Source organism: Sorex fumeus, unplaced genomic scaffold (assembly GCF_029834395.1).
Source record: "Sorex fumeus unplaced genomic scaffold, SorFum_2.1 ptg000086l, whole genome shotgun sequence".
NCBI classification, from domain to species: Eukaryota; Metazoa; Chordata; class Mammalia; order Eulipotyphla; family Soricidae; genus Sorex; species Sorex fumeus.
The window spans coordinates 3,600,611-3,622,178 of NW_026606143.1; the positions used below are offsets into that span (position 1 = coordinate 3,600,611).

Here is a 21,568-nt window from a genome sequence, read left to right on the forward strand (position 1 = left end):
ATAGAGTACATGCATAGTATGTGCAAAAGCCCCAAGTTCAGACCTCAACACCGTCCAATGTAGCCCTGGTGAGCCCTGAGCACAACACATGGGGCCCACATTCTTGGAGTGGGCCCCAGGAACTCCAGCTACACTGGCTGTGGCCCTTATAAATATTAATCCATTCAATGTTATTATTTTTCCCTGAAATTATACTGCAGTAAGCAGATTAAATGCTAGGGAGAAGAGCTATGATTTCTTACTCTAAGAATGCTTTTTTTCCCAATAAATTTTGGCACTACTCTCATCAATCATGTCATTGATAAGGTAGGAGATAAGCACTCCCTTGGTATGGTCTGGGAGAAATAATTATTTCTCAAGGGAGACGTTTGTACAAGAGGGATTTTTGGCATCCCTACCACCCTAGTTTTTACTTTCCTAGAGGCGTTTTTCAACTGTTCCAGACAGTTTTACGAAAATGATTGCAGGTCTAGGTGCTTATTTCTCAGAAAAGTGAAGATCTCTAAAAGGAATCTGTCATCTATATGACAAATTCCTATATGACAGGATTGAGGTATCTGCTCAATCCTGCATATACCAATATGAGTATGCAGCAATTTGTACTTCACATGCTTAGATTAGCAAGCTTTAATTGCGGGGGGGGGGGGGTAGGGGGGCGCGTTATGGGCACATCTGCCTGGGCTCAGGGTTTACTCCTGTCTCAGCATTCAGGGCTCATTTGTGGTACCAGAAAGAGAACTAGTGATGGTCACATGGAAGGCCAGTAAGTGCCTTAAGTACTGCACTAGCTCTCTGGCTGTAGATGAATAATCTTTTAAATCAATTAGAATACAAATACTCTTAAGGGGTCACTGTCACTGTCCTCCCATTCTTCATCTATTTTCTCGAGTGGGCCCAGTAACATCTCCATCATGAGACTTTGTTGTTACTGTGTTTGGCATATCAAACACAACACAGGGAGCTTGCCAGGCTTTGCCATGCAGGCGAGATACTCTCGGTAGCTCGCTGGGCTCTCCGAGAGAGGCGGAGGAATTGAACTTGGGTCGGCCATGTTGGCTGCGTGCAAAGTAAACACCCTACCCGCTGTGCTACTGCTCCAGCCCTCTTAAAGAATTTCGGCCACATTCTCCACTACTCTATGATCCCTGCTGTTTATTTTTGGTTGTCTGATTCCTAAAAACACTGAACTTTTGACTCCTGATTGTAAATACACATTTTTCCTATCTAATTTTTCTCTTAGTAAGCTGTAGAGGGCTTCGGTCAATGAAACAATATTGGTACATTTCCAGAATTCCTTCCAATTATTCTTTTCTTCCATATACTAGTTCAGAAATGTACTATTCACTATAGCCAGGACATGGGAAACAATGTGTGCTCATAAACTGATGCATGTGTATGTGTATGTACAAGCAGGGAAAAACTACACAGCTATACAAAATGATAAGACCTTGTTATCTGAAACAACATGGATGGATCTTGAGATGCTAGAGAAATAGAACAAGGACAAAAATTGTGTGATTTTACTCATGTGCAGAATATAAAGAAACTAAATGAACAAACAAAAACAAATCCTTACTCTTATAACAAAATGGTCACTACCAGAGGAAAAGAATATAAAAAATGAAAGATGAATAGAGGAATCCAATTAATGGTAAATGACAACTAAACCTTTGATGGTCAGTATTGTAAACTAGGGGTACCTAATTTTTTAGAACAGTCACTTAATCACTTAACTTCCCGTTTGTCGTCGATTTGCTCGAGTGGGCGCCAGTAACGTCTCCATTTGTCCCTGTCGCGTGCTAGTGTAGCCCAATGGTGTCTGTTCGCTCTAGGAACATGAAGAGCCTCAAACCGATCGTTCATGATCTTGATGAAGAAGTCTGACCATCTGGTAGGTGGGCGGTCACGCGGTCTTTTGACATCCCGTGGAATCCAGTCAGTAACAGCTCTAGTCCTGCGGTCTTTAGAGCAGTATAGGAATATAATCCTCTAAATGCATTTCCCTTACTTAAGAGATAGGTTCACAAAAAATAGCTCCATCCTACTTGTAAAGCCAAAGTCTTAATCCACATATTTTCCATGACAAAGGGCTATTTATTACATGTTTTTGAGGTGGGAGTAATAAGGTGTTTACTTTTGGTACCCTTCCATGAATTGTCAAAATGCTGATCTCACTGTTTACCTCTCAATATGGTTCCTCACTAGGCACTGTACTTGAACCTACTTTATTCAAGGGATCATCTGAGTTTTCCTTCCAGAGATAACTGAAGAAGAAAGAGGCCTGACGCCCCCCCCCCCCACTGACTCAATGATGAATTGGGAAGGGCCTTCCCTAGTCCACCATATAATTTTCTGAAGGCCCCTCAGTTGCTATTTCTTTGTAGATTAACTCCTAACCACCCTGCTTTCACTTCATTTCACTTCCTAAGAGATATCCCAATAGATCTCCTACTAGAGCCCTGTTTCTTGTATGTTTGTTTCTGGACCACACCCAGCAGTGCTCACTAGCGAAAGATTCAGAGGGTCATATGGGATGCTGGGGATCAAACAAGGGACATTTGCTGCAAGGCAAGTGCCTTACCAGCTGTACTAATTCTCTGACCCCTCTAGCCTTGTTTCTTAGAGTCTGTTTCCAGTGAACTCAACCTAAGACAAAGAATGAATCAAGTATAGAAAGGCTGAGTAACTTTCTCACCATACTGACAGGCAAACAATGTACTGGCAGTAAATGCACAGATAATACAATGCTTCCATGAAATGAATTCTTAGAATCTAGAATCCATCAAGTGCAACAACCCTTCCCTTTTCCAGATGAGTCTGAAGCAGAGAACCAAAGTAATTTTCTCAGGGTATAATAAAGTGAATCAGGTATAAAAATGTTTTATCAGACTCCACATTTTGTGACCCAGTCAGCCAGATAACAACATTCTAGTATTTAATCAGTTCTCTTAAAATCTCAAACAGTTAAATAAAAAAACCTACGAGAAACTGGAGACAAAAACGAAGTGATCTTTTAAGCCCATCCTCCATAGACAACACTGCACAGTGACCTTCAGCTTAAGAAGCCATTGAATCTTAAGATGATTAAACAAAGGAGCCATATCTGATTCATAAACAGTAGTGTACTTTATTAAACAAAAACAGTACCATACAGGCAAAACTGTATTTCAGTGGCAAAACACACATGTATGCGTACTCCCACATCTAGTACTGATGCACATTTCAGACAGGAACATTAGACTCCAAGCTCACAATCAAACTAAACAGAGTTCACAATCCACAATCTAATGTTTCTTTAATGTTGTATAAGATTTTACTTAATAGTTGTGACAATATAACTTTTAAAATCTAATTCTCAATCTTACTATGGAGTGAAGCCAAACAGCCCTCTAATCTGTGAAGTGGATGCCTTAATGGGGTCATTTATCAGCTGCTGAAATTGATGTTAGTTGATCTGGGTTGGACCAAAGACCTTGGTACCACCTAATATATGGTGGAAATTCTTAGCTCGAATTTCATTTCCAGGTGCACCTGGATTGATATACATTTTGAACATATGTAGCTTAACAGGGCTAATTAAATTGATATTGCTCATTATTTGGGGGATAGGCCAAATGTTAGAATACTTTAAATCTTCACACCAGTATCCAATCTTAATTTTGAATTTATGATAAGGTTAATTTTGTAAAACATTCCTCTGGTAATCTTTAACTCCTGTTCAATAAAAAAATAGATTATGTTAAAAAGTATTGAGGAAATGAAGATAACAAAATAAAATTCTAAGAATGGAAAAAGATAGGAAAAGCAGTATACTAGCTATAAAATAATTGTGCAACATTCACTATAGGGGCAAACACAATGATTTCTCTTATAAAAGTAGAAAATAACTGAGGCACAATGTCATGCAATAAAAATAAGAATTTGAATCTAGCTTACTTATGTGCTACAGTATGTTCATCAAAATATTTTTTAAAAAATTTGGCACGCAAGAGTAAGCTTCAGCTATCCAGAAACTTGACTTAAAATGTCTCATTTATTATGTGGTTTATCAGTTAATACTGTATACCTGCATTGCATGCACAAGCCCCTTGAATCTTCTCAACTGCTTTTTTGCTCACATTTGTGATTTTCCATATGTTTATATTTTAAAAAGCATTTTATGGCTGAGATCTTTGGAAGGGGTTTTAAAAAATCTCTTTCGAAAATGGTAAGGCCAAAAGTGAGCAATGTTCTCAGCCCAATTATTTCTAAGATAGAGAATTTAGTCTTCATATATAAAATCATTCAATTTGATGTCTTCTATAAAATTTGGTAACTAAAACAAGTGTTCTTATACTATAGTGCTCTCATTTCTTTTATATATTTGGCCATCTCAACAAATAGCTATTAGAAATAAACTAGGTGTTTTCAGTACTTATTTGAGAGAAATTGGCATGTTGCTATTTACCCAGAGTTTTCCCTGTTGAAGATTTATTTACACTAACAAAATTTGTCTAATTCTACTATAGTTATAGGGAAAAGGGAAAAAAAATAAGTGCCAAAAGGGGATTTCAAATAGCTAGAGTGCCTAAAGAAGGAAAAAATGCCCTGAAGTTGGCAGAAATGCTATCTCTGATGCAAAATGATGTCTAGTCACCTTCCAAGAAAATAAGAAAGTGCCCACTGCAATTGGTCTCATTGTGGAGCTAGTCAAAGAGGCATTTAGGGAGACAGTCTTGCAACTACTTTACTCTGCTCACCTGGGGAACTACACAAGTCAATTTTTTAAAGAACATGAGCATTATCCTCTTCAAGAAGAGAAAAACATATCACAAATTTTAGGATTGTGTAGAAACATTATGTGAATTAGAAATAGTGAGAAGATAATTGAGGCAGGAGCCTGAAAGATGCAACCCTGTTGATCTACTACCAGTTTTCATTCTCTTATTCAGTGTGCACCAGCTTACTCCAGGAAGCTGACTCTCTAAAGCTCTGGACCATGACCTCACCATTTCACCACTTGTGGTTAAAGGACAGAAAAAAATATGACATATTTCTGACGAATACTTCAAATGTAACATCTTGAAATTAAGTGACTGAGAACATGGTTGGTTTCATTCTACCATGTAATACTAGCTAGGCACACAGACTCCACAATGGAAGTTGATACTACTGAAGCTGATAAAGTGATTCTTTGTGTTGTTTTTACGATTAGCACTAGCAAACCAAACTTAAGGATTACACTTTGTGACTTCGAAATTATCCAAGGTGACAATCATCAACATTTTGCTTTTGATATAAAGAAAGAACAAATAGAGAGCTGGACACTGGGAGCTCAGGATAGTGTTAGCAGCTTGGATTTGCTTAACACAATAAACAGGATAGTTACTGATGCAGAAAAGCCCATGATCTTCAAGAGGCCTGGAACTGATGGTAGATTTCTTTCCCAGAAGGTTCGAGTGATTTCGACAGATGGAACATCCTAGAGGAATGAACACAGACCATTAGTAGAAAATTTCAGCACCGACAAGAAACAATTAAAACTTCTCTGGACAATCAATGCATAAATAGACCCCAGAGAGTTGCATCTTAACACAGACACATCAAAGGATAGATAGAATGACACAGATAAAGAAGTTTTTTTTATTTTACTTTTTTAAAATTTTTATTAGTGAGACATCATGAGGTACAGTAGCAGACACAGATAAAGAAGTTTTACGTTAAGTTATTGGTCTATGGGGATGAATTTACCAAATTTACCTTTGATTCAGGTTCTTTGGCCCATATATCTTTCATTGCCACCTTTCCAAAAGCATGTAAGACCTGAAAGAAGTGGTTACAGTATTAGCAAAGGAAGCTTTGTAGTTGTGAGATTCAAGCCCGTATCTATAGCAAAGATGAACCCCATGAAAAGATTAAGGGGAAAAGTAAATGTGCAGATTTGTTGGGTAACATTGCTTTGTCCTTCAAGAAGCTTAGGTTTTATCTGGTTACACCCTTTAATCTGGTTACACCCATCAATCTGGTTACACCCACCACAGTGCTCCAGAGGCACTTCCACTTCCATTGTGTTTACATGTAAACATGTAAACAGTCTTTCCTATGCTCTCCTTCCCACCCAGTTAATCAGCTTTCCCCCTAATCAGACTTTGTTAATTTGTAAGATCAGTTTCCCAGAAATCTATGATTTTATATATATGAGTGAAATATTGCCTTTCTCCTCTCCTTATGCCTAATGAACAGTTTACCTTAAAGTAATATCCTTTTTGTATAGATACAGAAAGACTGTTAACATTATGCTTTGTGATTTAGGATTTGATTGGCCTTGAATATTATTCACTCCCGGGCATCTTTCTCGACTTAAGCCTCAGTTGCCCATAGTTCCTAACACCCCAAAAGCAGGGTCCTGACGAGGGACTGAATGGACCCAGGGCAAGCAGTGAGCTACCCTGGCAGCGAAATGGGCCAGGCCAAAGTGCCACGATTCTTAACTATAAGTTAAGAGTTTGATCATGGACAAATGCTGTCATGATCCAAGGTAACGACAAGACTAGAATCCTGCTAGGGGTGGGAAAGACTATCTGGCCTGAGCACCGTAGTCTGAGATCAAGATGGCCCTAGGAGAGCAATTCTATAAGTTTAAGATATTTCTTACTGTATCCATACAAAATGATTTATATTATATTTTATATGCTTGACAGACAAGGAGAGGAGAGGCACGCCCATGGGATTCTGCTCTAGGGTGGGTCCTCCTGCTGAGGAAAGATCTATCCTAGGAGCGGTCTTCCCTGAGGCTAAGATTTCTACCCCTGTTGATCTCCACCCCTATTGATTGTGACCGCACCTATGTGTAATTGTTCCCCCAATTCCTCAGGAGAGAGGATTTAACTGTACTGTAGGAGCGGGTCTGGAGGCAGGCAGAAGGATGAAGAGAGTTCATAGAGGATCAGAAGAGAGGAGGATGAAGTGGGGTGGAGAAGGAGAATGAAGTAGCTGGAGGAGGAAGAATGGGGGGCAGAGAGAGACGGGAAGAGAAGGAAGAAGAGAGTTCAGAGAGGATCAGAACCCAGACTCCAGAGAAGGAGGATGAAGGGGAATGGAGAAGGAGAATGAAGTAGCTGGGGGAGGAAAAATGGGGGCAGAGATAGAGAGACAGATGAGGAGAGAATCAGAATAAACTACGACTAATACCTACCAGCCTGGCCCTCGTTCCTTCCTCCGCCTGACCATCGCCATCGACCTCTCCGGGGTGGTAGAAGGGTGAGACTACCGAACGCGGGTGGCAGGAGAGATAGAGCCGCCGCCGCTGTGGGTGCCGTGCCCCCTACTTGTGTGAGTTTACACACAGATTAATTGGTATGAAGATCTGTCAAGATTGAGTGAGAAAGTAGACCTTCCTCCCTTACCTCTCGAGCTGCCCGTTCTCCAGCCTGCACTGCTCCTTCCATATAACCACTCCAGTGTGTTGCAGTCTCAGTGCCAGCAAAATAAATCCTGCCAACAGGTTGGCGAATCACCCTTCAAGGAAACATGAAGAACACATACAGTTACCTAGGAAGGTGTTGAGGGTAAATGAATCGGTAATTGCCTTTATTTGTTCAACAAAACAGAGAAACTTAAGTGGCTTCAAAAATAGTGTAAGGGACCTCAAATATAATATAGGAGTTAAGGTGCTTGCCTTGCCCAGATCCAACTCGAATTCAATCCCTAGCTCTGTATATCATCCCCCAAGTACTATCAAGAGGGATCTCTGAGCACACACCAAGAAAAAGCCCCAATGGGTCCCAGAGATATTACAGAGGGTAGGATGTTTGTCTTGCATGGGGTGGACCTGGGTTCTATCCCAGCATCTCACGTGGTCCCCTGAGAACTACCGAGGGTGAATTCTTGTAGAGCCAGGAGTAAGACCTGTGTACCACTGGGTGAAGCCCAAAAACTTAAAAGGAAAGAAAAAGCTCTGAACACAGCCAAGAGGTGTGGTCGAAACTTCCCCTCCCAAATACCCACTCAATGGAGAAAATCCCCTCATTTTTTCCCCCAGATCTACACTCAAGAATCTGAACTTTCAAGATGAAGACAATTAAACTGTCAGATCCTCACTAACAGTGAAGCTGACCTTTTCCAAGACAACCAAAACTAGAATGCAATAACATGCATATATATACTCAGGTTTATTTATTCATATATTTTGGTTTTTGGGTCACACCTGGTTATGCTCAGGGGTTACTCCTGGATCTTCACTCAGGGTGGTGCTCGGGGGACCATAGGGGTTGCTGGGGATTGAACCAAGGTTGCCTGCATACAAAGCAAATGCCCTATCCACTGTACTATCGCTCCAGCCCTCATACTCAGATTTACCATGATTTTCTGTTCGTGGTTCACCCTGTTCCCTAAACGATCTTTCCCAATGAGTACATTCTTTATGAAACTGCATATGACTACAAACTCTAGACTTGCAAGCACTGTGAAAAATATCAAGAGAAATCATAGTGGTGAGTGGCAAGACAGATCAACTGATTTCTGTTAAGGGGAAAGCCTGAGGATTTTATGTTTGTTTCCTTAAAAATAACTTCTATAGGAGCCAAAGAGATAATACAGCAGGGAGGGAGCTTGCCTTGTACACCCAAGAATGATCCCTGAGCATAGAACTATACCAATACCACTGGGTACCAATCCCCACCCAAATAACCCCTATATAGTGAACTTCTGTGTATTGACCGGAGTATCTGAGTATTTGAGGACACGTGACAAGGTCCTTCCCTTACAAAGAGGTCTTAAAAAGAAACCCGCATGGCTGGGCTATGGATGCCTATCATATCTGTCCTACCCTGTTGGCTTTGACTTTTGCCTAGACTTTCATGGCATCTCTTGAGCATCCACTCCAAAGGCTTTTTACCTCAATCCATATCACTTTTTTACCCATTCAGGAATCTCTGACTTTATCTATTCCTGATCCTATCACTATCCTCTGGGCTTCCACTTTTACTCCAGAACTATGCAACTAATCAATTCTGATATCACAGAGTATATTTGATGATTCAATTAAAGAAAATCAAACAGGGGTGGAGGGACAGTACAGTGGGTCGGGGTTCTGGAAAACCCGAGTTATGGAGTGAACCTCATATTCAGGTCAGTTTACATCCTAAGAGACATCCCCAATAAATCTCCTACCCTAGCCCTGTCTCTTTTCTTTATTGAAACAACCCTGGTTATTGACCAGGATTTAACCCATGTTACCCTACATGCTCCCCTGAGTCCACCAGGTGTGATCCCTAAGTGCAGAGCCAGGTATAGCTCAAAAATAAAAAGAGAATCAAACAGATTAACATGAAGCATATGTAAAGAAAGGTTAACAAATTTTTATTCCTTCTCTATGACAACCATGACCTTAAGTTAATTTTCTGTTCCCTAGAAATCTGATGAAGGTACAATGTCACCTATTGCCAGAAAGCAATGCTTATGCTAGAACATGCCTCCTTTTATCCCACATTGGTAAACTGGGGAAGAATATTCATGAATTGTAGCTACTTGGTAAGAGGCTGTAACTTTGGGCTTTCCTGAGTATGGTGCTGGCCCATACCTTCCATGCAGACTGGTGCCTAGGGGTTCAAAGTTGTCCTGTAAGACTAAATGTCGAGCTGACTTCAGAAAGGTCCCCTTGTGGAATTCTTGCATGTATCTTGACACCTGAAAGTCAGTGTTCGCTACTGTTCGACAGGATGGCAGCTATTGTTCTATACATTGATTTATATATATGCACATACATAACAGACAACCAGAAATACACATTCTAGAACTTTAGAAATAAGAATATTAACTACTGGTTCTAAAATCCTAATCTCTTTTTTAAAGTTTGATGGTCATGTGCTTTAATAGCTGGCATTGTTGGTATTGTGTCTGAATAGTACCTTCCATACTGAGTCATAATGCCAGGTGGAAAGTAGGCAGTGTAGCATCCTCCAGAGTACTGCTCCTCACACCAATTCATTTCTTCATAGTGTATTGGCTGCAGTTCAGTGCAGAGAAAATTACAAAGGAAAAACAAAGCTTAAATGTTATGGTCAACAATGAAGACTTGTGTTTTACTTTTTTAAATTTAATTTTTATTAGTGAAACACCATGGGGTACAATTGTAGACTTACCAACTTTCATGCTTGGGTTTTAGTTATACAATGATCGAATACCCATGACTTGTGTTTTACTTTAACAAAAAATAGTGTAGACTAAAAAAAGGTGACCTTATTTTTCTAACTCATTACAGGAGAAAAATGACAATTGAAAGTTACAAATGGCCTTATATGAGGCAACAAATGACAAAATATGATTGCTACTGTTAATTAGCCGAAACATAATGTATCCCAGAATCTGGAAGAGAGGATATCTCTACCTAGATCATGAAATCTTTATATCTAAACCTACCAAAAAACCCATCAATAATCTGGTTCTAGAAAGGTCTGCTTAAATCTCTGGGTTCTCTAAATCAATGGTCTTCAACCACCAGTTCATTGGCTGATGTTGGTCTCCAGGCATAGAAAGTCTGAAAAATGCATGCTGCCAACCCGGGTCTGATTCCTGTCACTTCATATGGTTCCCCTAGGAGTAATCCCTAAGCACAGACCCAGGAGTAAGTTCTGAGCACCGCTGGGAGTATCCCCAAAGCAAAAACAAGCCAAAAAAAAGAAAGAAAAAGAAAAAAGAAAGCCTAAAAATCATAGGCTTTTAGTAATTTCCAGTCTGCATATGCTGGGTTACCTGGGACAAGTACCAGTCAGCAGATGTAAAAAAGGCTTCTAAAGAACACTGCTCTAAATAACAGATGTTCTTCCATATCTATGGAAGCAATACCAGGGAGAAAAGAAAGTAGAAGACAAACACAGTATATGAAAAAGTTCTCCCCGCCCACCCGGAACAATTTCTCCTAGCTCAAGAACTAAATGACAGAAATCCTGCTAAAAGAGGAACAATTAAGATGAAAATTTTCTTGAGCCTGAGTAATAGTATAGCAGGAAGAGTGCTTGCCTCACACATGGTCAATCAACCCTGGATCAATCCTGCTATCCCACAGGGTCCCCAGAGCTCCCCCAAGAATGAGCCCTGAGCTCAGAGTCATAAGTAAGTCCTAAGCACTGCTGGGTGTGACCCCAAAATAAAAAGATGAAAATATCTTCCCAAGGAATATGAGAGAGCCTTCACTAATTTACCCTACAAATTATGCAACCTTATTATTTCAATAGTCCAGAGATAATCCCCCAGCTGGGACATTTTTCAAAAAGAACTTTCATTCTGTAATCACTTCCAGTGAGTAAGGGTACTGAAATTCCTAAACAGCTGTACTGACCCTACAGATGGAATAATAAATTTGTATGGCTTTGGCCTTAGCAGAGACTAGATTGATTCTATTTTCATATATATATATATACACACATACACATATATATTATGCTTTCATTAATAAATAGTGACATATTTAGGAGGTCAGAATTTCTGTTCTGGAAACTGATCTCAACCATCCAGATATAATATGACAGCAGCTCCAGGTTCTGATTACAGATGGTTACCAGCTATTTAGTGAACATTATAACAAGGAATCCAGATTAGAAATTGCAATCACCTGTTGCCCTGCCACAGAGGCAGGGGGGGATGGGGGGATGGGGGTGGGGGGGATATTATCCATGGTGGTGGAAAATGGGTACTGGTGGAGGGATGGGTATCTGATCATTGTATAATCGAAACCCAAGCACAAAAAATAGTAAATCTACAACTGTACCTCATGGTGTTTCACTAATAAAAAAAAAATAAAATTAAAAAAAAAAGTCATGCATTAGTTTGCATCAAAAAAAAAAAAAGAAATTGCAATCACCTGATAGCAGCTTTTAATGACTTTTTGTGACTGCAAAAGTTAATCCTTCAGTAAGCATATCCCTTTATACTCTCTTATAAGACTATTAGGAAACTATAATCTGCTTTTCTTTATACTTAGAGCAAATGACAAAACTTGTTAGGGATTAAAAGCTGGGTGTATCTTACGTGTAAAGCTTCCTCGGATCCTAGTACTTTGGCGTAGAGTTCACAGATTTTCCTCTTTCTATAAGGAAGTAATAAGTAGTTAGTGCAGAATAAATCCAATGAGTTTCAGGGCTCCTGCCGATGAACAAGATTTATTAAAGAAAAATTTAAATCAATGGCCAATGGCCTTCTGTAAATATACAAAACAGTTCCATAAATCTTTATACTCCAATTCTCTATGCCTTGATGCAATAAACTGATGATTCCATAGAATTTTCCTTCATTTTTATATTTTATCATTGCACAATATAATATTTGAGAGCAAAATCAGAAAAAAATGAAATTAAATTCAGTTTTAAGAACTGACTCTATCTAGGCAGTCACTTAACCAGAATATAAAAAATTCTAGGAAAATCCCTTTGATAAGTCTACAGTACGTATGATGGTGTCTTTTAACTATTTGATATTTGTTTTTTAAATTTACAAACATAGAAAGTTTATTTAATCTTTTAAGCACAACATCAAATATGCTGTATCAGGGGAGGCTTATGGTCATCCTGTTACTTAACAGAATAATTTATGATGATGTGCAATTTGATATTACCTAAGACACAATCGTTAATTACCCTCTTAATCTGATATGTAAATACATGGTTTTTAAAAAAAATTTATATATTTATTTATATCTTTTCCTTTTTGGGTCACACCCGGCGATGCACAGGAGTTACTCCTGGCTCATGCACTCAGGAATTTCTCCGGGCAGTGGTCGGGGGACCATATGGGATGCTGGGAATAGAACCCGGGTCGGCTGCGTGCAAGGCAAACGCCCTACCCGCTGTGCTATCACTCCAGCCCCCAATAAGTGGTTTTCAACCTTTCACACCTGTGAACCTGCAACAGTATGGATCAGTGGTTGAAAACTAGTAACATATATTACTAGTCCAGAACGTGGAATACATTATATCTTACCAATAAATAGGTAAGGGAGATAGCATGCATGTGAAATTACATTCAAGTTGGTATTTATAGCATGTGAAATTACAAATTTATAGCATGTGAAATTATTTATAGCATGTGAAATTACATTCAAGTTGGTATTTATACTACTATTAATAAGTAGGGAAAGCAGGAAATTCAAGAGAATTTCAATCTTAGTGAGGCATAGCAAAAAGGCATGTCACTCTTGGAATTTTCTTAAGTTTTTTCCGTAAGTTGTGCGACATTGGACTAATCATTCCTCAACAACTGTACACCCAAAGTTGTCTTTACAAACTAAGTGGGTAGATATTAAAAGAATTCCCTTTCATAAATTAAGCCACAGTGATTTAAATACACAATTCTGTGTGCAAACATACGTCATTCTGTAGCTTTTCCCTGACATCCAGTCATCAGTGCAACTCTCAAGTGAGGACTTCTAGTGGATTTACTGCTTCATTTTTAAATTAAATTTGGAGAGAAATGTTTGCATGAATAAAGGAATTTAGTGCTATCCTAAGAAAGGGAAACCTATAACTTCTCAGCTCTGGAAGAGACAGGTGACTATTTCTGGTAAGATTTTACCAAACAAAAGATTTGAAGGTAAAACCAAACAAATACAACTAGGCAGAAAGACAAAAAGGGGGGGGGGGAGAGACTGTTCTAAAAGAACTCATTTTATAATCAGAAGCCACTGGAAAAGGAGTATCAACTGTAGAGGAATTACTTTTATGTATGTAAGATTTCCATACTTGTCAGAGAACCTTGGAAAACTGCTACTAACATTGTAAGGTGACCAGAACTCATTCTCTAAGGCTTTTTTGGGTGATATTTCACCATCTATATTCTGGGAAGACTATTTTTTAACCAGTGTAAAATGTACACAAACCTATGAAATTAAATTAACATGCTACTGGCAATGACTGTGTCAAAGGATTGCAGCAAAAAGCTAAAGGTTAATTCACTAGGATTTGGGGTTTTCCATAAAGTTGTTATTGGTACCACAATATAAAGTTAACCTTTTATATATGTTTCAGATGTAAATCCCTACCTTATTTCCTTATGAAGTTTACCAAGCTTGTCAGCATTGCAATACAGCACAACACAAAGTTAACCTTTTACATGTTTCAGATGTAAATTCCTACCTTATTTCCTTATGAAGTTTAGCAAGCTTATCAGCTTTGCGAGAAAGGATGAAACTGGAAAAAGAGGATACATATGAAAAATTAATTTCAGGGGTTAAAAACTTTCTTTTTGAAGTGTTCTTGGCTCTACCTAGAGCATTTAAGGAGTTTTCCCACATTCTCTCATCATTTTCCACTACCACAGCAAACACCATGCTCTTTTTACTCTGCCTCTGTGTCCCAAATCCCTACAAGGCTGTGAACTCTTAAATAATAGATTATCTCCTGTTCAATATTTTACCCCTCGAATTTAGTACAGTTCTTGGCAAATACTAGGAAATCAAGTACTGGATGGATTAATGTTGTATTAAGTTATTATACTGCTAATCATGGTTGCCTTGTACCAATACTTAATGGAAGCTGGAATAACAAATATAAATAAGTGCCTGTAGCGAATATCATGGAGAGTTATTGAGATCCTCTTTCAAGACTAAGCTGTGCCCTCCGTTCACAGCTAACAATTTTCTTAGAAATAGCATGTTACAGCAAAGAACTGCATGGTTCAAGTCTTCCCTATCTTCAGAATGGCTGGTTCTGGGGCGCAGTGGAAACCTAGGACAGTCCCCTCAGTTCAGTGTGGGATAGTTCTGAAGGGTAACTAGATCCAGACCTTCCTATGGAGTGACTAAGGCCAACATGGGGCAACCTCTCCCTGTGCCTGTTCCTGATTTCTTTCCCTTCCCATGGGTAGTTATCTCCAGAGAACATCTGAAAAATCTCCTGTACCCAAATTTCCATCTCTGAGGTGTCTTCATGGGACACTAGTATTATGGAATCCCAATATTTAGTAAGGTAAAGGTAAAGGCCCTCCCGTTGATCATCGATTTGCTCGAGCGGGCCCAGTAACGTCTCCACTGGAGACTTGTTGTTACTGTGTTTGGCATATCGAATACCTCACGGGGAGCTTGCCAGGCTCTGCCGTGCGGGCGAGATACTCTCGGTAGCTTGCCGGGCTCTCCGAGAGGGGCAGAGGAATCGAACTCAGGTCGGCCATGTTGGCTGCGTGCAAGGCAAACACCCTACCGCTGTGCTATCGCTGGCTGCGACATCTGTCACCCCATTGATCGCCAGGGTTGATTTGGCTGATCTGGCTGGCTAGGTGGGTGTCCCCTTCCTCCCTCACCGCTCCATGTGCGTCCCTCCCGAAGCTGCGCGCTCGGTCCAAGAGGACGGCCTTCCCCGATAGAGACGGACCAGTCTTCGGTCGAGGGTATACGAGTAGCTGCGCTCCCCTGCTAGAACCTCCAATATTTAGTAATTTAGTAAAACCTTACTGTAATCAAGCTGCTTCCTTTTAATCAAGTGGATCCTATTTAGTGTGCCACTTATTAATCACATATATTTTAAAGAACAAAGTTTGAAAAAATAAGATAGAAAGGAACAAAACTGTGATAAGGAGTCCTTAATTGCACTATTTGAAAAACTTTTTAAAATTCAAACTATTTAAATGACAATGGAAGTAATTTCTCCACAAAAAAAGGATGTTTTAAAAATCACTTCTTTGCTTCCTTACCAAACAGACAGGTAGATCAGGACTGAAACTCGAGGGTTGAAAATAGACTTCATCCTCGTCCTTGTGCCCAAATGAAACTGTTTTATAGTGTTGTTATTGAAGATCATCTGGAGAAGCAACACTTTAGTGTTGATCCAGAGAATAGAAGCACTTCCAAAGAAGTTGTAGACTTTTAAAAGCAAGTAAAACTGGTGGCTGGAGAGATAGCGCAGCAGGTAGGGCGTTTGCCTTGCACACGGCCGACCGGGGTTCAATTCCCAGCATCCCATATGGTCCCCTGAGCACCGCCAGGAGTAACTCCTGAGTGCAGAGCCAGGAGTAACCCCTGTGCATCGCCGGGTGTGACCCAAAAAGCAAAAAAATAAAAATAAAAATAAAAGCAAGTAAAACTACTAAAATTTATGGGATATATTCATAATTTTGTTCAGTTTAATAACTTATGTTTTTAGTTTATGTTAAGAATAAATTATTTTAGACACACAGTACTGTCACTGTCCTCCTGTTGTTCATCGATTTGCTCGAGCGGGCCCAGTAACGTCTCCATTGTGAGACTTGTTACTGTGTTTGGCATATTGAATACACCACAGGTAGCTTGCCAGGCTTTGCCGTGCAGGCAAGATACTCTCGGTAGCTTGCCGGGCTCTCCGAGAGGGGCAGAGGAATTGAACCCGGCTCCACCGGGCCGGCTGCGCGCAAGGCGAACACCCTACCCACTGTGCTATTGCTCAAACCCAGACATACAATATATCAGTGAAAATTATAAATAGATTATAAAAATTAATTTTTAAATAAAATAATTTAATTGAAAATCATTTTAGATTTGGGAGTACTTTCCACAATTCCACAACACAAATTTTAAAGGGATATTAGTGTTGGCTATTTCTATCCAATCTCAAGTTGTGAATGAAATAACCTCTTTGATCTAATTATTACTTCAGGCAACTTATCCTTTAACTTTGCTTTATTGAGGAAAAAACAAGCGAGCTTTGGGTCGACAACTTTACACTGCTCTAAAGTACAATTCCTTTCGTTTCCAAAGGGCACTAGTTATGGCAGAGTGCTGAGATTACTACTCCTATCTTCAAGGATGCCCTTGCCCAGAACAAAGAGCAGGGTGGAGACAATCTATCTTGAAGGCAAGAACAGGGTGGGAACAATTATCCATATAAAAGAGATTAAAATATTCATTTTAAGGAACTTCCTAAGTAACCCATTAACTTCCGGAAGGCACTTGCCATGTATGTTATAATTAACAAAGCTGCATAAAGTTCTGAAGAATGAAATATAGATGCCATAATACCTAACCCACAACACAGAGAACCAACTCTAGTCACCTGTCAAGTTATTTCTTTCATTCTCTCCTCAACATGTAAGTTTTATGGGACAAAGAAATAAATAATAGTAAGTTCAAATCAGTTTTGGTAAAGAGTTTCCCAGTAATTTTGTAGCACATACATAACATTATAGAATCATTTTAATACAGGGAAACATGAGTCATTTCTGTAATTTTATTTGTTAGTGCATGAACTCTGTTCAAAACAATATGCTTGGGCAGCATCCACACAATTTAGAAAAAGCAGGGCTTACCCCATGATGGCAGGTATCGATCCATCTGGCTTTGTGTCATCAAGAGTTATTGAAATTGGCGCTTCTTCATCCTCAATAATCATGCACCCACAGAAATCTTAGTAAGAATATCAATATTATAATAGACATTAGAAATTTAGGGAGTGGAGAAAATTTGATGTATATTATTAAGAAGAAAGCAAATCTTAAACTATCAGTCTCTGTGACTCAACCTTAGAGAAGCTAATTCATTTTAAATACACACTGACTATTCAGGGATATCTGTTCACCCAGAGACACAAAAAAGGACACATACTGATGACTTTCATATAAAGGTCACATATGGCTGAAAGGGTAAAATGGTCCTGGAATAGGGGTGAATAGGGGGCATTTTTTTTTCTTTTTGGGTCATACCCAGCGATGCACAGGGGATACTCCTGGCTCTGTACTCAGAAGTCACCCCTGGCAGTGCTCAGGGGACCATATGGGATGCTGGGAATCGAACCCCGGTTGGGTGTGTGCAAGGCAAATGCCCTACCCGCTGTGCTATCTCTCCAACCCCAATGGGGGGGCATTTTGGAGGCAGTTCCCCCAATGGACACATGGAAGAAGTGACAGAAAAAAATTCTTTGAGTGGAGAAGGCTGACCATCTGAAGTTATCATATCCACTTAGACCCTGATTAATTTAATCTGCATAACACACTGATAATAGGTCTTATAAACATTTTACAGGAAGAAGTTAATGTTGAGCAGAGGTGTCACATCTAGAGCTAGTAAGCCTTATCTACTGAACAAGCCCAGAGACATGTGACTTCAAAGCAAGGTTCTTTTTATAGTGATAATGGTGGCCCTGCAACTGGTATAATTCTCTTCTTTCTCTCCCACTCCCAGCACATGCTCTTGGTTAATTTTGTGTTCTTTAGGGGTTACTGAGGATGGAAAGATTGTGATTTTGATACATAACTCTTTTCAGTGCCTAGTATAAAGCCTTAAAAGAGTACAGCTGTTTCACTTTATGTAATTTAAACCAGAGTAAGAGTACTCTACCTTTTCTCCTCCAAAAGGCATCCTTGTAGTACATCATGCACTTGATGATAGACCCCATTGGAAGACGCTGAATTAGCTGGTTTCTCTCTGGTGGAAGAGGGGGTTTGAAATGGATCTTGGCAGTCAAAGCTGGAGGGATTGCACTGATTACGTACTTGCACTAAAACACAAACATAAAAATACCAACTTTAATTGTGAACTACAATCTTCCAGAGGATATGAAATATCTTTATTATTGTTAGTCATAGGAAAGTATAAGGTACAAAATGAGGCTTATATGAGGCAACACAATAGAACAAGGGATCAACCAAAGGTGATAAGTTCAAAGACTGAGTAGGGGATAAATTCCAGTATTAACTATGCAATTGCTGGAGTAGATGATACAAAGGCTAATATTTCCTATGTGCTTCATTTTGGGAGGGGGAAAGCCTCTCAACTGGTGCTCAGCAAGCTTGGGGACTCTCTCTGATACTTAACTAAGTGGTCCACCAGTTAAAGAGAGAACCTGAGGATGCAGTGCTATTCAGGCACTGTAGAAGCTAGGGTGTGCGAACCATGTGGCACTGAGAATCAACCAGGTTTTGCCATATGCAAGTTATGTACCTTAACACCTGTACTCTCTCTAGTACATATGTGCTTCTTCTGACAGAACTGAATTACCTGGTACTGTTCATGATTCAGTGTCTCTATAACGATGATTTCACCTGACTGGTCAACATATGTGACAGGACTGTTCAATTTCACACTGTCCCCAAGCAGGGCCATTATCCGTTCACTCACTTGACCAGATCCCCCTACAAACTTCCGTTCCTATGAGAAAAACAGAGAAAGTTACTAAAGTCCAAGGAAGGAAAATCATATTGCTATTGACTAGAAAGACTCCCAGAACGTAAAGGGCCATAGCTCTGTCTTCCACATATTTAATTGCTGGAGGAATTCATAAGGACAGAGACACAGTCTACAGCAAGGTACCTCAAACATCATGCTCTGCACAGCAATGGAAAAGCAATTTTAGTCTACAAAAGCACAGAATCAGAAGAAATGACCCTATATACACCAGTTCAAATTTGACAGTAATACAAATATATGCAAGTCTTTCAGCTAAAAATGCTCATAAGTACAGTGTATAGAGGGAGTTCAAATGACCCTATATACACCAGTTCAAATTTGACAGTAATACAAATATATGCAAGTCTTTCAGCTAAAAATGCTCATAAGTACAGTGCATAGAGGGAGTTCTGGGAAAGGGAGTATCCTGTACTTCTCTTAACAGGTGCAGTTTCTCTTAATCAGTGAATTCATTCCCTTGAGCAGCGCCCAATGACCATGTTTATTCTGTTCCACTGAAGTCTGCTACTCTCATCATAGAAATCTAAGAAAGTAAGTTTTCAATACAATGTATTTTATAATTATCAGGGGGACAATTTTAGCCTATTGTACAAATTTCTTTTAATTATTAGAAAGGAAATATTTCCTTACATTTCCTTACATGTTATATGGAAACTGAAGCATGGTCCAATATGGGACAATTAGGTATATGAATCATGCTCTTCCAAGAAACCTTAAATAAAAAGAGTCTCAGTGCCCGGCTCGTCCTTCACGCCCTACCGAGGTCAGGAGTTGCCCCCCACGAGCGGCTCTCCAGCACGGCCATGGCTAGAGAAGCACAAGGACTTAATGCAAAGCCCGGCAGCTTGCAGCAGAAAAGTGAATGAACTATGCGTTAATCCATGCCACCATGCCTGCCCGGAGGGGAAAGGGTGTTGCTCCCTTCCGCCTTCTTCCCTCTGGAAAGAAAGATGGCAGCCACTTTGGAGCTTTATGGAAAGCCAGGTATGAGCCGGTCGTGATGGGGTGACTGAAACCTCATGGGAAGGGGGGCATTCCTGGCTCGTCCTTCACACCCTACCAAGGTCACGAGTTGTCCCCCACGAGCAGTTCTCCGGCACTGCCATGGCTCCAGAGCACAGAAACCAATCTCATAATTATCTGACTCTCAGCAGAAATACTTCCAGGCTTAATAAGTAAAATACCAGAAATCCAAAATTGTGCGGCTGCTGCGCAACATCATTTGATTCTTGTGACCAGCTGTAGAAAACAAATTATTTCACAATGCCTTTTCAGCATGTCTGATTTGGGGGTGTAAACTCTAAATAATGGTGCATCTTTTGTCAAAACAATGAATCTAAATCAAAGTAGATAGAGTGTTAACTAGAATTCATCTGCCTCACAGGCACTGGGAGGGTTGAGAGGGGGTGTTTATTGGGGTTCTTCATGGTGAAAAGTAAGTATTGGTAAAGGGAAATGTGTTTAATATTTGCATGACCGAGACTTAAACCTGAAATCTTTGTAACTTTTCCCACAGTGATTCAATAAATTAAAAAAAATAAAATAAAATAAATGTGACTAAAAAAAACAGTCTCAGTAATTTTTGTGATTTTTTAAAAAAAACTGGGCATAGTCTAAGATCACACTCACATTTCTTGTAAAAATATTCACACAGTATAGGGCTGGAGAGATAGTAGAGTGGGTAGGATGCTTGCCTTGCATGTGGCCAACCTGAACTTAATCCCTGGCACTCCATATGGTCCTCTGTGCCCTGCCAGGATTGATCCCCAAGTGCATAGCCAAGAGAAAGCCCTGAGCACCACCAGTTGTGACCCCAAAAGAAGCCCCCAAAAAGTAATCACATGGTAGTTTAGGCCTAAATTCATGATCTGACTTTCCTTAAGAAACTGAAGCCATTTGATTTAAGACTGTTTCTCAAAGGTTTCTTAGACTCTTGCATAGAGGAAAGACCACAAACATATTTCCATTTGGTGTTCAATGACTAGCCCTCAGTGTTTCGTATAGTTGAAATTTTTTTTGTTGGGGGTGCTTCTAGGTCACAACCAATTATGTTCATGATCTACACCTAGCTCAGTGCTTAGGGGCCATGTGGTACCAGGGATCAAACCTGTGACTCCTGCTGGCAAAGCATGTTCTTCACCCCTGTGAGCTATCTCCCTGGCTTAGTATTTGCTTAATTATTAATGAAGAAACCAAAGTACTTTAAAAAATATGTTATAATGCTTTCATAGTCATAATGAAAAATGTACTTCCCAAACAGTTTAGCTGGACATATATTGGCTCTTCTGAATGAGAGATATGAATATTAAACATAAGTCTGATACTCCAGGAAGTAAAATATATGTGAAGGGGATAATGTGGTATTTCTGCCTATTAGAAAAGGTACTTTTAAAATGCAGTTCCTCTACATAAATAACCTAAATTCTTACCTTTCTCCAAAAGGGAAAA

At 39.6% G+C, this 21,568-nt stretch overlaps 1 protein-coding gene across 1 annotated transcript in view; it reads right to left on the reverse strand.

Moving 5' to 3' along the window:
- Positions 1-3,104: 3,104 nt before the first annotated feature.
- The window catches only part of LOC130039340 (amine oxidase [flavin-containing] A), a 57,817-nt gene continuing 39,353 nt past the window's right edge, over positions 3,105-21,568 (reverse strand). Inside the window, exons 7-15 of the mRNA XM_056131216.1 lie at positions 18,932-19,081; positions 18,272-18,431; positions 17,245-17,341; positions 14,106-14,159; positions 12,007-12,064; positions 9,888-9,985; positions 7,386-7,497; positions 5,740-5,802; positions 3,105-5,461 (exon numbers count right to left, since the gene is read on the reverse strand). Coding sequence (XP_055987191.1) covers positions 5,315-5,461; positions 5,740-5,802; positions 7,386-7,497; positions 9,888-9,985; positions 12,007-12,064; positions 14,106-14,159; positions 17,245-17,341; positions 18,272-18,431; positions 18,932-19,081 — 939 coding nt within the window. The 3' untranslated portion in view covers positions 3,105-5,314. The remainder of the gene's footprint in view (positions 5,462-5,739; positions 5,803-7,385; positions 7,498-9,887; positions 9,986-12,006; positions 12,065-14,105; positions 14,160-17,244; positions 17,342-18,271; positions 18,432-18,931; positions 19,082-21,568) is intronic.